The sequence below is a fragment of the Lissotriton helveticus genome, chromosome 3_1 (assembly GCF_964261635.1).
Source record: "Lissotriton helveticus chromosome 3_1, aLisHel1.1, whole genome shotgun sequence".
In the NCBI taxonomy this organism is placed as follows: domain Eukaryota; kingdom Metazoa; phylum Chordata; class Amphibia; order Caudata; family Salamandridae; genus Lissotriton; species Lissotriton helveticus.
In genome coordinates this window covers 1,397,156,839-1,397,172,837 of record NC_136061.1, presented here as the reverse complement: position 1 = coordinate 1,397,172,837, position 15,999 = coordinate 1,397,156,839, and the positions used below count along the sequence as shown (strand labels likewise).

At 46.7% G+C, this 15,999-nt stretch overlaps 1 protein-coding gene across 2 annotated transcripts in view; it reads left to right on the top strand.

Moving 5' to 3' along the window:
* The window catches only part of MYLK (myosin light chain kinase), a 1,918,108-nt gene that overhangs the window by 893,449 nt on the left and 1,008,660 nt on the right, over window positions 1–15,999 (top strand). For both annotated transcript variants that reach the window (XM_078682035.1, XM_078682036.1), the window contains one exon: window positions 5,308–5,473. In XM_078682035.1, coding sequence (XP_078538161.1) covers window positions 5,308–5,473 — 166 coding nt within the window. The remainder of the gene's footprint in view (window positions 1–5,307; window positions 5,474–15,999) is intronic.

The following is a 15,999-nucleotide window of genomic DNA, read 5'->3' as shown; positions in this document are numbered from 1 at the left end:
ATCATGGAGTCACCCTCCATAGAGACAAGTGCTCTTTCTTCCAGAACTCATCGAGTTTTTTGGTTACGTGTTTAACCAAGAGGGAGTCCAGGTGGATCCCTGCAAGTCCCACACCATCAAGCAAGTACTGGCTCCAACCACAGTATCAGAGGTATGCAGCTTCCTGGGAATGGCCACATACTGTGGCCAGTTCATTCAACCTGGTGACCTTGGTCGAGGCTGTACGATCTCTCACCAAGAAAGATGCTCCCTGGAAGTAGGCCACAGTGAAGAAGATGCTTTCTGGAATATAAAGGATGCCCTGCTCAACAAAACAACAGTGGCCTACTTCGATCTAAGAGGCACACTGAACTATTGGTTGATGCCAGCCCTGTAGATCTGGGAGCTGTGCTCACCTAAGAAGCAGAACCGTGCAAGTGGGCACCACTCGCATTTGCCAAAAAAGCTCTTACACCAACAGAGGCTGACACTCATAGATAGAATGAGTAGCATTGGCCATAAAGTGGGTGTGTGTTGTCACTTCCACCTCCTCAGCAGATGGCCGTTGCGCGTGGTTATCGGTCACTAATCACTTGTCTGCTTATTCCACGGCACAACGTCACATCCTCCACCGCGTATCAAACATTGGGCCATCCAGCTGCAACATTACCAGCTGGGGGTAGTCTATCAACAAGTATCCAAGATTCCTGTTGACTTTCTCTCCTGTCAGCCACCATGCCCCGTGGCTGACAGCAATGACAGCGCAGACACCATGGAGGAGTATGTGAGCATGGTGTCCCAAGGAGCATGCCCCCAAGCACGCAAAATCCAAGAATTCAGTGAAACAACCAAAGCTGACTCAGTCATGATGAAGGTCATGGACACTCTTCAACAGGGCTCGTCGCAAAACTTCCTACAAGATGCCAACAACTGGCATGGCCCGTATAAAGAATACTTCAGTAAGATATGGCGAGTACGCGATGAATTGAATGCCGCAGTTGGATGTAGGATGACGTCCCAGATGAGAGAGAAAGTCAGGTTTCCGGGCCTGGAGGCAGCGGTGGATAATTTCATGAGGCAGTGCCCATCATGCCAGCTCTCAAGTCTCCAAGAAGCCCCAGCGCCAATCATCACAGAGGAGCCATGTACAACCCCATGGTCCCAGATAGGGAGCTTTCCAAATCAATGAATCACAGCAGTGATAATCGACAGTTACTCTAAATACCCCATAGTCTAAGTGGTGGAGGTAATGTCTTTCACGAATATTGCCCCGGTGCTTGAAAACCAGCACCAGGGCCTTCACCCTATTTGGCGTCCCACATGAAATAAAAATGGACAATGGGCTGCCATTCCAAGCGGTGGAATTCAAGGACCTGCTCACAACCTTAAGCATACAGCACAGCCGCATTACTCTGCAGTGGCCACAAACCAACGGCGAGATGGAGTGCTTGAAGCACACGCTGAACAAAGCCCTATTGATCGCTGTCACTGAAGGCTCCAACCCTGAACTTAGCCTGCACCAAATCCTGCGAGAGTACGGAGGGACACCACACTGCACCATGCATCTGTCCCCCCTGGACCTTGATGTTGAATGGACACAAGCTGTACACAATTCCTGTCTCCCACCAATGGGTGCCAATCCCGTATGATCCAGCCGGTACTCAGGCCAGGTATACCCGGACTAATGAATGTGTGAGCCAGGAGACCTCGTGCTGATAAAGGACCGAAAGCCTGGATGGAAGTTTCTGACACCTTTTGTACAAGGTACATGGGCAATCACCTCTGTGTCTGGCACCATGGTCACCACCAGAAGGGGCCAAGAGACTGACATGAGGAAATTATCATGGTTCCAGAGGGTAGACTTCCCCAGCCAACAGGTCCACCAATCAAAGGACGAGGAGGTTGCCTAAGAAGACCTGTGCCCGCAATCTGACCCTGGAAAAAATCCCTCAACCTGCACCAGTAAAAGATCACTGAGCACAAGGGACAGTGCCAAAATGGACCCCCAGCACAAGCCAAGGTCTGAAAGTGCTGAGAGCTGCTCCCACCATCTACTCTACAACCTGAGGCCAAATCCACCACCAAGCCAAATACTCAGAGACTTTGCCTGTCAAGCATAAGCACAAAGGTCGACACCAAGTTTAGCACTGCCCCACAGTGCCCAGCTGATAAGGAAACCACACCTTGTACATCCCCTGGCAGGGCGTGGCTAGAGGCTATATAATAAAGGGGCTAAGACCGCATATGGTCTTTAGCCCATACCCTATCTATGTGTGGGTTTCTCAGCCATTGGCGCCCACTACAACATGACCTCTAGTACACCCATACACACAGGGCTCATCACACATCATAAGTCTGCTATATAGTTGTAGCCACCTCCACCCTGCTTCTTGCTCAACTCCTGGCAATGTCTAACATACCTCCCCCATGGCATACGGAATCCATGTTTGAAAGCTTCAATAAGCGTTTGACAGTCTTCGCAGACCTTGCGGCTAGCGTGCTCGCTCTGCCCCACACCTGTCTCCTCCCGGCTCTCCAAATGGGGCAGGCACAATAGTTGCACACCACCCTCCAAGGACTTCTGCTGTAACCACCCCTGAAAGGCTGGATGAGGGGCTGGTGAGGCCTAATAAACCTGGGAGCACTAACCCTTAAAATGTTCAGTCCTTCCATCTCCGTCCCTGGTGAAAGAGTAATGGTCAGCCGCTGCACACAGCATACACTCTGTCGCGGATGATCGGGCAGGCACTAGCACAGTAGCTCACAGCACATACAACTGCTAGGAGGGAGGAGTAAAACCAGCCATTCTTTCTTCTGGGTCTTTTGTAATGCCGCAGTAGAGTCAGTAGGTCTGTGCCCTCTCAGCTTGTGCATTCACCAGGATATTTAATCAAAACACTTTTTTACAATGTTAAACCTCCCAAAAACGATACCTCATTAACTGTGATGGGGTAACCCTGAGTCCCTCAGAACCTGTGCTGTTCTGCGAGACACAGGGTTACCCCATCACAGTTAATGTGAATCAGTGCAGGTGTCCACCTGCGAGGGATTTTTGATCATTCAGTGAATAATAAAACTGTATTCAAAGCATGTTAGAGAGCGAAACACTTTCCTATAGTGAAGAATACATTAATTAACTTCTCCAGGGCCAAAGTGATCTTCATTTGTTAAGACCAGTTACAACACCTCGTGATGCTACCTTGAACGGCAAACTAGCAAAGCATGAAAGATTGGAGATAAAGCAAGTCCGTTCTCGCTTACATGGTCATGTCCTAGATAAATACTTGCAAGCCAATATCATTTCCAAGGGCCTTCAATTAAGGAATGAGCCATCTATTTTTATTGACATTTCGAAATTTAGGGAGGGATTCAGTTTTGTAGCCAACAATTGCTCCAGGCACTGGATGGTGCTAGGTGTTGAATACTGATTATTTAAATCATACAATCTCGTTCTTGGTGTGTTTCTTGCTATGTATGCATTATGGTATGCTAAGAAATTTTTTATCCGACAAAAACAATACCTCATCAAGACTTTCCTGCAACATGTCCCCCTAGTGGCGTCTCAGATAGGGTAATGGAGGTTGTTAGAAAGTGGGATTACATCCTGTGAAGAACAATTATCACAAGTGAAGAGTGCTCGGAGAACGCCATCTTTGGAGACCAAAAGCCTTCTAAAGATGATGATGCATCCGTGTTTGGCCATTTTAAATGAGTCTTCAAGGCCAAGAGTCTTCCATCCTATCTTTTGTAGATCATCCTCACCAGGTTATCAAGAAACACAATGTCTATGTAAATTAATTCTGTTTAGATTCAATTTTCCCGATTCACAAAGCTATTTTCACACCTAAGTTATACTTGGTTGCCCAAGTAGTCTCATTTATGAGTGCAAATTCACATTTCTTAATTACAGTATGTGAATTTGTCAGTATGGAATAATATGAAGTACGAGTTGATCTCCCCACAGGAATGGGTTCCACACTAAAAATGGGTGCACATTTAATACTGTCAAATGAAGGATTAGATCATTTTCAGGGTAGCAAAATAAGGTTATTCAGTGAATAGATGCATTCAGTAGCCACTGGTAGGGAATGAGGGTGGAGGGACAAAATTATTTTTAAAAAAATGTAACGGCCACTTACCCCGGCTGCGTCTCTCCTCAACTTCTCCAGAACCAGGAAGCACTAGGTTTCCCATAGCCAATCACCGCTGCAATACAGCATTGTGATTGGCTCCCCTAAGCCAATCACAATGCTGCAATGCTGCATTTTGATTGGTACGAGTGCCGTGTATTGGCGCTCAGATGGGGACTGGGAGGCTGGGCATGTTCCTCACCAGGCTGTGTAATGCAGCCAGGAAGGGAATATGCAAAAGTGCTCTTGACTGTTTGGCCAGGCCAGCCCAGGGCTTCCGGCAAAGCAGTCATGCCCACTTGGAGTGTGCAAACCATTAGTTCCCCTGTGCCTCCAGCTCCGCCATGCCCTAACCCAGCCCTGAAACTGCGAAAAATAAAATATTAACTACGTTATTATCATTTTATATTTCCTGCTCAAAGAGCAGTGGTGCGACGCTCCTCCGCCTTAGCGGAGGAGCCGCACCCTGGAAATATTCCATTTGTGTATTACATAATGTAACCTTGCTACATTTCTGAATTCGTAAAAGTTTTTGCCTATCGGGTCTCTCTCAGAAACCTACTTTTCTTGTGTAGAAATTACTTTTTTTACATTGTACTACAGTTCACATAAGCTGCTTCCTCCATCATACACCATCCAAAGGTATGACTGTTTCTTTCCTCATAGCTGCCTCTATCAACTCTGAAGAGGTTCATGGGATGTGACATGAGTAGGTTGGATAGAGTGAACTTCCACGAGCCCCCATTAAGTCTGAATAGATTCATGGGATGTAAAATCAAAATCTCAGAGAGGGTGTGTATGCTCAAGGGAAAGACTGTATGAATGGCACCTAAAGCTATGCTCATTTCAAAATGGTCTCTGATCCTTAGATATCTCCTGTTTGCTTAGAAACTTGATAGGTTAAAGACTTGATTCCCTCGAGACTTGTTATTCTACCATCAATGCGCCATAACATGGATACTAGTAGTTATGGTGAGATATGTTTATTTTTTGAAGAACTTTTCATATAATTGACACATTAGGAAATAAGGTGTAATTTTATGTCCAGTGTTTGCTACAACTTGCATTTTTGATGCATCACTTTATATTGATGTTCTTCAGTTGGTGAACTGTAAATTGACAAATTTGAAATGCAAGACATAATAGCTATAATTTGAATACTGTCGTATTTTAAATTGCTTTCATGCTTGTGTTCTAGAGGGCGACCATTGGGTCCAACGGTGGATAACAAGGCAGGCATTTGGGGTGAAAGTCCACCAAAGTTTGTCACCAAGCCCAGCAAAGTGGTTGTCAAAGAAGGACAAATGGGGAAGTTCTCCTGTAAAATAACCGGTCGGCCACCCCCTCAAGTAAATTGGTTTAAGGTAAGTAAATCTCACCGGTGAATTACAAATTCTGCATCTCACAGCAATCCAGAGTGACATTGAATAGATGGTTGAGAATCCCTTCCATGAGCTCGTCAATGCTACACGTATTCCACATCTCACGTCTGCTGAAGTCTGAGAGGATCAGATACAGATTGATTACCTTGGATTAGACTGCCTGTAAACACTGATCAAACCACCCTTGTGTCCATCTTCCTCCTTTAATTGCATACTGTGTTTTTTAAGAAAGTAATTTTGCTATGCCCAGTGTCCCCATTGATTCAGTATAGCTTCCTGTCTGTAGAAATATCATGTGTGCACATGTAAGCAGAAGGTTCTGCAGCCACCGTGGATCATGGGGTCAAGGCAACCACACTTATTTCATTATTGTAGGTCTGGCCATAGACCGGCTTAGATTTTGGAATTCCTTCATGTTATCAATTATTCAAAACTGTCAGTAAGAAGTACAGAGAGTAGACTTTAGGTCAGCCCCCTTCATCTATTGTCGTTCATGTTTTTTTATGGTTACATGGGCTGCTTATCAAGGTCCTGGCATTTTGAGGATAGTCAAATTGTTCCATTTGTGTTCCCGTCAGGCTTTGGTGGTGGGGCCATGAACTAATCTGTTTAGTGCATATGGGAATTGCAGCTTGTAATTAAGACCCGATGTGTGTTCTTTGATGTACTTCTTTTGCTGGTTGCTGATTTATTACTTTTTGTGTAAATGTTCTTGCTCTTTTGATGCCTAAACCTGTCATGAATACATAGTGCTATTTTTTTTAATTTTGCTGTCAAGATGATGGTGGGGCTGGTTTATAGTGCAATTTTTGAGTGACAGGAGGGATGGTCTGACAGGTCAGTGATGGGCTTTTTATTATGTTTGTGGCCCTGCTTTATGGTCTGGTGGGCCGGTTATTACTATTGAATTATCTGATATTTTCACATTGTTTGCAGCAAGGTCAAATGCATGCAGTTTCCCATAGCTTGCAAACCACACACAGCTTGTCTTACAAGTTGAAAACTGCCCAAATCTGAAAATATTAGCAACTGTTTTAACTTTCTGATAGACAAATGAGCGGCAAGTTTTAAAGTTGTTGTATTTAGGGCTTTTTTGTTCTCAAACTAAAGATGTGCAGGCATATAGACTATCTTACCGATGCAATGAAAATACTGACAGTTTCTCAAAAGTATCCACAACACAATGCTTTGCTCTGTACAAATTATCTTCATTGTATGTCCTTACTCCCAGCTTCCACGCACAAGATGTTGCTTAATCATGGGGGATGGAGGCAACATAGAAAGTCTCTGAATGATTACTGTTGGACTTGGCCCTTCTGTCAGGTTCACCCCTAAACTTTTTGCTTTTAATTGTGACCTGGTGTTAGTGACTTTTGGTTTCTGCGCACTTTACCACTGTGTTCCAGGGTAAAGTGCGTGCGTGTGGTCAGGTTGGCCTGCCCTCCCATAGGAATGCATGGGTAATGTATGTGTCCATGTTAGTTCCTGATGCGTGGGGAGTTCAGGTGCGAGTTTGGTATGTGCAGACTCGTGTGATTAAATGCTGCGCGATGATGTGTGTGGCATAAATGTGTCTAGTGCGGAAGTGCCACTTCTAGAAGTTGGCCTGTCTGTGTAATTTATGTGAATTGGTTGTCAGGTTTGTGATTGGCTGGAGCTGGCTGGTGAGCCTGGCTCCAGGAGGCAGGATGGGTCTGCCCTGGTGGTGAGTGGAGAGATCTGCTTGAGTGATGTGAGGGAGGAGTGCACCTGGGACCTGAATGGGCTGGGCTTTCCCCACACAATGCTGGCTCCGCCCCCTGTGGTGCGACTGATGACCCTAGCCTGGCCAGTGAATAGTGAGAGGGACTGAACAAATCAGAGTGCTCCAAAACCAGCTGCGACTGGTTTTCCCCCCACCCTACAGACACAGACAAAGGGTTTCTGTGTATAAAAAGGGGCTGTGACCCCTTACAAAATGTTCTTGCTGATCCTACCTTAAGGGGGCCTGCTGCTTCTGCTGGGCGCCAGGAGGACCGCCACTGGGGACTGCCTCCCTGCCTGGAGCGCCCTGTGAGCTGGCCCCTGTGCCCAGCCTTGCCCCCCTGCCTTTCTAAAGGATTTTTACTGGACTTTGCCCTATCGCCTGGGAGCGCTGTACTTTTATTTTCTTGAAACACTGTGTTCTGCCTGCCCAGAAACGCTGCTGTTGGCTCCTGCAGCCCAGAGCTGCAAAGACCTGCCTCGAGGGATTCCCCGGCGTGGGGATCCCCCCCCCCTTGTCTGCTGATCTGCGGCGCGGGTGCCGTATTTTTATCTTATTACTGCCAAGGACCTTGTGTTGATTTCGGGAGCCTACCCCATGGTTGCCAGGAGAAACGCTGAGGGCCGCCACACTGCCCGCGGGGACCCGTAAGCGGAAGGAAGAAACCGGAAGCTGACGGGAGCCCACCCCGCGCTCCGGTGCCCGGACAGGAAGTGAGGCGCGGCAAGCAGGAAGCGGCGGGAGCCTACCCCACGCTCCTGCGCACCAGCTGAGAGTCGCCGGTGAGCCCCACAGCCCCGAGAGAGGAGCCGCCGCCTGGAGGAGCAGGCGGGGCTCCGGTGTCAGAAGCAGAGAGGCCGCGCTTGCAGCCGCCGCCCCAGGAGCAGACCGGTGAGTGCGGGGGGTCTCCAACGTCAGAGGCATTTGCTTAGAGACCTGCGGGTCACCCCAACGTCGGGGACATTTTGTTCAAGAGCCCTGTGGTTCCCACTTCTTTGGGGCCCGTAGTCTAGAGCCCACGAGAGGCTCCTGGGCATTGTTGTTGTTCCGAGTCCCCCGAGTGGGACACCACTGATTGCGGGGGCACTTCTTCAGAGTCCCCGAGGGACTCCAACGTGTGGGGCATTTTGGTATTTAGAGCCTGAGAGGCTCCTACATTCCGGGGGCATTTTCAAGGGTAGAGCGGCCCAGATTGGCAGCGGGCCGCTCCTCCCGGTGCGCCAGCCTTTGTTCAAAGCCCACGAGGCTCCTGGGGGCACAATTGTTTTGGGTCACAGAGCCTGCAAGGCTCACACGTGGTTTTGGCCCTATTGTTTGTTCAGAGCCCCACAGGAGAGCCAGGAGGCAAGCTGGTGCCAGGCTCAGGTCCTACCACTGCCCAGCACTTAGAGGCCTATTACGATTGCGGTTTTTCCGCATCCTCCGGGCTGGCGGAAGCCACCGCCGGCCCGGAGGATGCGGAAAAACCGCAGCGGACCCACCAAAGACCCACCGCCACACTAGGATGGCTGGTGGGTCCTGGTTTTCGTCCGCAACTTTTCCTTACAACCGCGGCGGAAAAGCTTTAATATGGTGGAGGTGTCTCTCAGACACCGCCAGCCATATTAGGATGGGTTTAAAAAAATGCTTTTCCGCAGCGGGTTTTCCGCCGTGGAAAAGCATGTGGAACTTCACTGCGGGGGCCTGTTGCGGGCCCCCTGGGTGAAGGGGGGATAGGGGGTCCTCATTTTGAAGCCTTGTGGCACTAGTTTTAGTAGAAAAAAATTCAGAAGCCTTTTGGCCTTATGTGGTATGGAAAATCCTACACTTTTTGGAATAAGAACTGACTGTAGTATTTCCTCCATCAAGTTATCGAGTATGGCGGAGAAAATGTTGCCAGTGAATTCTACTCTGGATTTAGCACTTTCTTCACTAATTGCCGGAGTTTGCACCACCAACGTTTTCCAGTGCTAGCCCTCATTTTTTAAATATTTTGCCCTGTACTGTTGCCCACAAAGACATTAGCCCTGATTACGAGTGGGTCGGAATTATATGCCTCTTTCTGCATACAAATGCAATGTATGCATATTTACCATTGCGGCGGGTACAGCTTGAAGCCGCACCCGCCGCAATGTTAAAAATAGAGGATGTGACCGCCAGGGTGGTGGTCACATCCTAATTGGACAGGAGGGAACTCCGCAGGCCATGCGGAGGTTCCCTCCTCCTCTATGGTCGCAGACGGACTCATGTCCGTCCGCGATCATAATGGGCCCCTTAGTGGGCAGCTGCTACGTTTAGGCGGAGAACCCTTGCGCATCTCATTTGGCTGCCTGCGCAGCCTGCCCTGACTTTGTTGGACACAGGGCGTTTGAGCACCTGAGAGGCCAGTTGGCCTTGGGACAGTTCAGGTGTTGTGCCCTTGCGTGGGGTACGTGTTCATGCTCATGCCCTATGTGACATTTTGCGCAAATGTGTCTTACCTACACCTCTGAATGTGTCTTCATGCATCATGTGTCTTACCTACACCGCTGAATGTGTTTTTATGCATCATGTACAAAGCTTCTTGCTTATACCTCTGAATGTTGTTTTTATGCATCATGTGTGAAGCTTCTGGCCTATACCTCTGAATGTATTGTTATGCTTAGGAGGTTGTTTTTCCTAGTATAGTTATGCTAGTGAGCTCATGGTTCCCTGCGTGATGTTTTCCTAAAGTGGTTAGGATTGCGTAGGTGGTACTTACCTTTTACCAGTAATTACTGGTTGTGTGCTACATTTGCTATTTGGTGCTACAGTTATGATATGTTCTATGTGCTAAGTGTTATTCCTACAAAGTGCTAGTTCTAAAAATGCTTTTTCCTGACAGTGGTCCATGTGGCCCTGTCCCATGTACATAATCCCCTGTAAATTCTGCCCGTGCCTACGGCACCTTGTAAAGTGTGTGTTTATTATCTAATGTGTTTGGTATAACACAAAGGCTATTTTTATATATAACCTTGTGTGGAGTTTCCTTTGTGGCGGGCCTTGGGTGTTGTTGCTGGGTGCGTGCGCAAATACTTAACCTACATTGCCTCCAGGATTAGCCTTACTGCTCGTGTCACGTTACCTAGAGGGTGAGCAGGGGTTATCCTTGGCGTGTTACTCCCTTGCCCTGACTAGAGTGGTGGTTTCTGGCTGGCTTTGGCGCAAGCCTTAGCCAACCAGAGATCCCATTTCTAACAATTACCAAACACTTCCCTAACAAAAAGTCAGACTTACTGGCTTTACCAATGTCTATGTTATACCCCCTTTAAATAAAAGTATTGAATAACTTTGGAGGAGTCTCTACTGGTGTTTGATTGACTTTTCACTTTTTTTTTATTAAGTGAAGCGTATCTGAACTAAAGTGGAAAATACATGAAAGTATGAAGAATAAAAAGGTGTATTGGCTTTCTCTCGAACAAAGACTTGTATCACCTTTATCATTCACCTGCAATTAAAAAGGTGAGATCAAAGGATGGATGGAAGACACTTCCATCAGTGAGAAATGACCACCAAAAATGATACTCTCCAATGCTGATCCAAGCTTTTTCCCTACTGAAAGCCTGATAATTAATTTAGGTGCTATTTAATGCACCTGATAAATAATGATAGCACAGGGTACATTATTTATTGGGTGTGCTAAATAACACCTATTACGAGTTTGTGGGTAATAGCATGCACATTTTTGTGTTTAACATGCAAAAAGTTGCATTAAGCAGTTAATATCGTGTGGTTTTTCAACGTTAAATTTCGGTAAATTTGACCTGACGAAGTTTAACAAGGGTTGAGTTATTTAACACATAATTATTGTATGTGTTAAAATAGCTTCAAATGTATAATTCCGACCCACTCGTAATCAGGGCTAATGTCTTTGTGGGCAACAGTACAGGGCAAAATATTTAAAAAATGAGGGCTAGCACTGGAAAACGTTGGTGGTGCAAACTCCGGCAATTAGTGAAGAAAGTGCTAAATCCAGAGTAGAATTCACTGGCAACATTTTCTCCGCCATACTCGATAACTTGATGGAGGAAATACTACAGTCAGTTCTTATTCCAAAAAGTGTAGGATTTTCCATACCACATAAGGCCAAAAGGCTTCTGAATTTTTTTCTACTAAAACTAGTGCCACAAGGCTTCAAAATGAGGACCCTTCGAGTACAATCCAGTAATCGAGTACTGGCAATCTTAATTTTGCTGCTTTTGTTCTCTTACAAGTTTCATTCAAACTTCTGAACAAGTGTCAATTCTAGAATTCTCCTAGAATCTGAGTGGGTCTCATTTATTCTGTCAACTGCACAAGAACTCTGACAAGATGACTTACCCTTTACGTGTCCGATTTCCCATCATGCGTATTTAAAGTATAGTCTTCCTTTCCTGTGGTAGTCACTTTAAATACCTTCTCGCAGCTAGGTTGCACAGTGCAAGTGTTGCCTTGAGTCAGAAGATGATGTAGAAAAAAGTCCACCTCAGGTTCTATATAAAAAATAAACTATATATGGCAACAGTTGCCTATCTCAGCCAATGTAACCTCTGTTACTGGTTCTATGACGGGTTTTATTATAAAAGGATAGCACTACTCACCCTGATTGATGTATTGTAGGGTATTGTAGCAACAGGTTTTCATCATGCATGAATGTTGAGTGACTAGAGATATGCCGGCAGAATGACAGCAGAGGTGATCTTCTCCAAACACTACACCTCAGCCTTCATAAACTCTCAAAGGGAGTGTTTATCTCTTACGCATGTAGGTGGGACTCTATCTTCCAAACCTACTGTAGGCCTGCTTTTTTCTTTTCCACACTCTACCATGTTATAGTTAATTGAAATCTGGAGGTTGGTGTGCCACTAGGCCTCTGTAGCCACCTAGTTAAGAACCGTTTCCCCAGGGGTCTTGGAATCTTGCACTGAAGAAGGGGAAGAAAATTTCCCGTTGGGTCTCACTTGGTTTGTCACCACTCATATGATCCTTAGAAGCTGAACAAAGGATTACTGAAATGCAGCGCCCCTACAGGGACACAGTGAAACTGCTCCAATCTCTCTCTCTCTGCTTTAGATTATTAACTAGACGAAGAGGTGAAAAGTCAGGGAAGGGTAGAAGGAGGAGGGGCTTTAATTACAGTTGATATTGTCTAGCATCTTCACATGCTTTGAGATTCACCGTTCACTGGGGAGTGAAAAAATAGAGTCACTCTCTCAAACTACCGCTCTGTCTCTCCCGCTCTATCTCCTCCTTTCAGGAATCCCCCGCCCGTTCCCAAAGTTACAGTCCTGTCAAGCGTCACGCAACAGGTGTGACACTCACGCATTTCAGTGCGGTGATCCGCATCACCGCACTGGAATGCATTGTCACGCATTTTGCCACCAGTGCCAGGCACGCCACCAGCGGTGCCTGTGCCCGGGCTCTGGCTCTGAGTGCTGTCCAAGACGTGCTGTGCGGCCTGCGCCCGAGTTCCTAAATAGTTAACAGCTCTCAGCCATTTGTGGAGTGGCAGGCTGAGAGCGCTACAATGTATATCAATCTTCCCAGGCAGGCTCAGCTGCCTGCTGTGTTGCTGTGGAAACTGCTGTCAATCACCGGCGTCACGTGGCACCATGGCCCGGGACCGTCACGTCCGGACTCGGAAGGATGTAGGCAGAGGCGGCGGGGGAATCTGAAAGTGCAGGCAGCAGGTAGACTCCTCGGATTCTCTCTGTCTCATGCCCCCATGGCCGCCCGCTGCGGCCCGGCAAGAGGGGGCATGAAAATGATCTTCGATTGCGGCGGCCAGCTGAGCCCAGCAAAACACTGTAGGCTGCACCTCAGCAGCTGTGCCGGTGACTCTGCCAGGCCCACCACCAGGATTACAAGCACCAGCGGCCGCACCGCCGTGGGCCGAGGAGTCCCAAGACGGTCGTCGACTCGAGTGGCCAACAGCTCTGAGCTGCTTGGCTGGTCCGGATGAAGACAGGCAAAGTGACCGCTAACTTTAAATGCACTATCGCCATTCTCATATCTTGCAAAATATGATTTGAACGTGTGGCAGGCCGCAGCGTTCACACCCCAGCGGTCGGAGGGTGCAGCGGCGAGGGCAACTGACCTACCCGTACTTTCAGTGATGCAGGCAACCGTCATAAGGCGGGCCGGCCGCCCTCAGCACGAGCGGGCGGCGCAGATTTGTAGACAGTTTCTGTTCTCACCGCACGTTGACTTGTGCCCTGAATTACTGCCGTGATATCACGACCCCGTCACTCATGACCAGGCTGTCCGCCAAACTGATTGTGCCTCAACAGGAAACTGAAGCCTGCCTGTAGCGCTGCAGTGAGTGCAGCCGAACTCGGGGTATAATAAAATGCAGGGCCTGCGCCAGCCCTTGACTCGAGGCCTAGGCCGTGGCCTCTGCTCACGGTGCAGGAGGAAATCATGACGGCTGGGTCGTACCGTGACAGCTCTGCAGTGTTCCCTACGCCACAAGTAAGTGTCTCGCCCTACCTTTTATGTAGCAAGCAGTCGGTTGTTTCACACAATAGTTGCTTGTATTATGGTCTCACTCCCACTCGGCTTTGAAAGATGCCAGCTCCTCTTCATCGGGTGCGTGCTGCTCACAAATATCTCTGGCTTACTGTTCTACTAAGCGATTGTTTCACTATTGGACATTCTTGCTGTATAACCTACGTCTTGTGTTAATGTTTGTATTCTAGCATTGATACTGTTTATAATCATCCTAAAAAATGTACATAAATGTGCGCGCTATATAAAAATACACATACATAAATAAAACATGTATTCCCTCCTTCCTCCCCCACCCCCCAGATCTAAGCCTCCATCTGTAACGAAAGCCCATCTCCTCTATTATAGGCACTATCTCTGCTGGAGGGCGGCTAGAGTACTGCAGGGGAAGCCTGAAACCTTTCACCCAGTCGTGTTCTGTCTGCAGAGCAGTTGGGGATTTTCGTAGGTTTACACCCGAGTATTGGCACAGGCAGCCAGGGCCCATAGGAACTACTGGAGCTAAGTAAGGGCACAGGCAGCGAGAGTTTCCAGGTAGGCGCACTATTAGAACTGAGTTTGGGTACAATACTAATAGCTAATAAACCGAAACAGCTAAGAGAAACAACAACGGGCAGTGCTGTATCTGCATACATTACAATTTTAAAATAACTCCAACATTGTTATCCAGATCTGTAGTGTTACTTTTTTAATAAAAAGATTGTGTTTTATTTGATTATTGTATTTAACATTGCTTCTCTGCTTATAACATTCTAGTTACTAGTCACCATATATGACTAGGCAAAACGTTTGCATTCTTGCACCTGTGCATGTAGATTACTCTTTAGTTCTATGTCTGTGAAGGGAGATTATTCTAAGTATATGCTATTTTAATAGCACAAAACAAGACAAGTGGGGTGATGTACAGGGTCAAGGCACGGGTATAGTCAGCGAGTGATGGGAGAGGTACCTGGGTTCTGTGAGGAGATGTGTAATATTACTGCATTGTGCTGTCCTGCTCTTTAAAAAGGTGCGTCTACAACTCTTTCCTCAGTCGGAGCAGAGTTGAGACAGTCCTGATAGATACAGGGATGTTTTTCCAGATCCTTTATGCATAGATGGAGAAAGTCAATTGCCTGTTTTATAACTCTTTAGAGTTTTTGGTCAGAACTCTTTTAGCTGAACTATGTGCGTTTGAACACATGATCCTAAAGCCGATCTCATTGCTCAAATAGATGTAATTTCTGATATTTATACGTTTCCCCTCATCTTCGTTGCTTGATTTTGCGCGCGAGGAAGTGTCACTCATAGTGGGTGAAATGTCACTCATAATTACACTGAAATTATGAAAATGTCACACATAGCAATCTGAAACCTTGGCAGCTATGAAGTTAGGCTTTTCGTGTCACTTACTTAGAGAGGGTCTACATTGCTTTACATTCTGCCATTTTAAGTCCGGTTTGCTCCCTTCCCGATTCAGTAGAACCTCCGCCAACTAGCTACAGTTCTGACATAAGTAGGAAGTAGAAGACTATATTGAATCCTTAATAACCCTCTCCTTCTGAGTCTGTCTGCCTTTTACTGAGCCAACTCTGACATCTAGCGGCTGAGTCGTAAAACAACACAATCCCTCGTTGACCATTAAATTAACACGGATTAATTTATACAAAGGACCAATCAGTACCTGCTTGGCAGGGCTCACCTTCAGAAGCCCCTTAATTTCATAGCCTGGGTAGGACGTTAACATATGTCATGTTTTCCTCAAGTCAGCAACGGGTACTGAAACATCAAGTCGATTTGTTGACAAATATCAAGTCGGAACAAAGCTAGCTTGTCGTGGCTTTCTTTTCATCTATTACTCTATTTCTGTTGTGTTAGAATAATTCTGATGGGTCACTTTTCTGTTGTCTGGGTCTCCTGCACAGTTACTGCCTTACAGCATAATATGTGCTCATTAGAGGCCCGTTGGGGCAGAGTTAACTTTTAAAACAACATCTTGGTTGACTAATAAAAAATAAAGGCTTGCCAGTGCCAGCAATTTCGCGAATACTACAATCTGTTCCTCACAAAGGAACCCTCTGTGAACACACCAGCGAAACAGACAACACTCGTTGTCTATACCATAGACATCACAGGAAATAAGGAAGTGTCACCACAAAGTGAAATAAAGAAAAAGGATCCGAAAGGCTAACGAATATAAACGTATACAAACAACTAAAACTCCGATTGAACGGTAAAGGAAGTAGTGCCTTATCTGCTTCCATGGATTTAGCTATTTGTGTATTAATTTGGCGAGTTAATG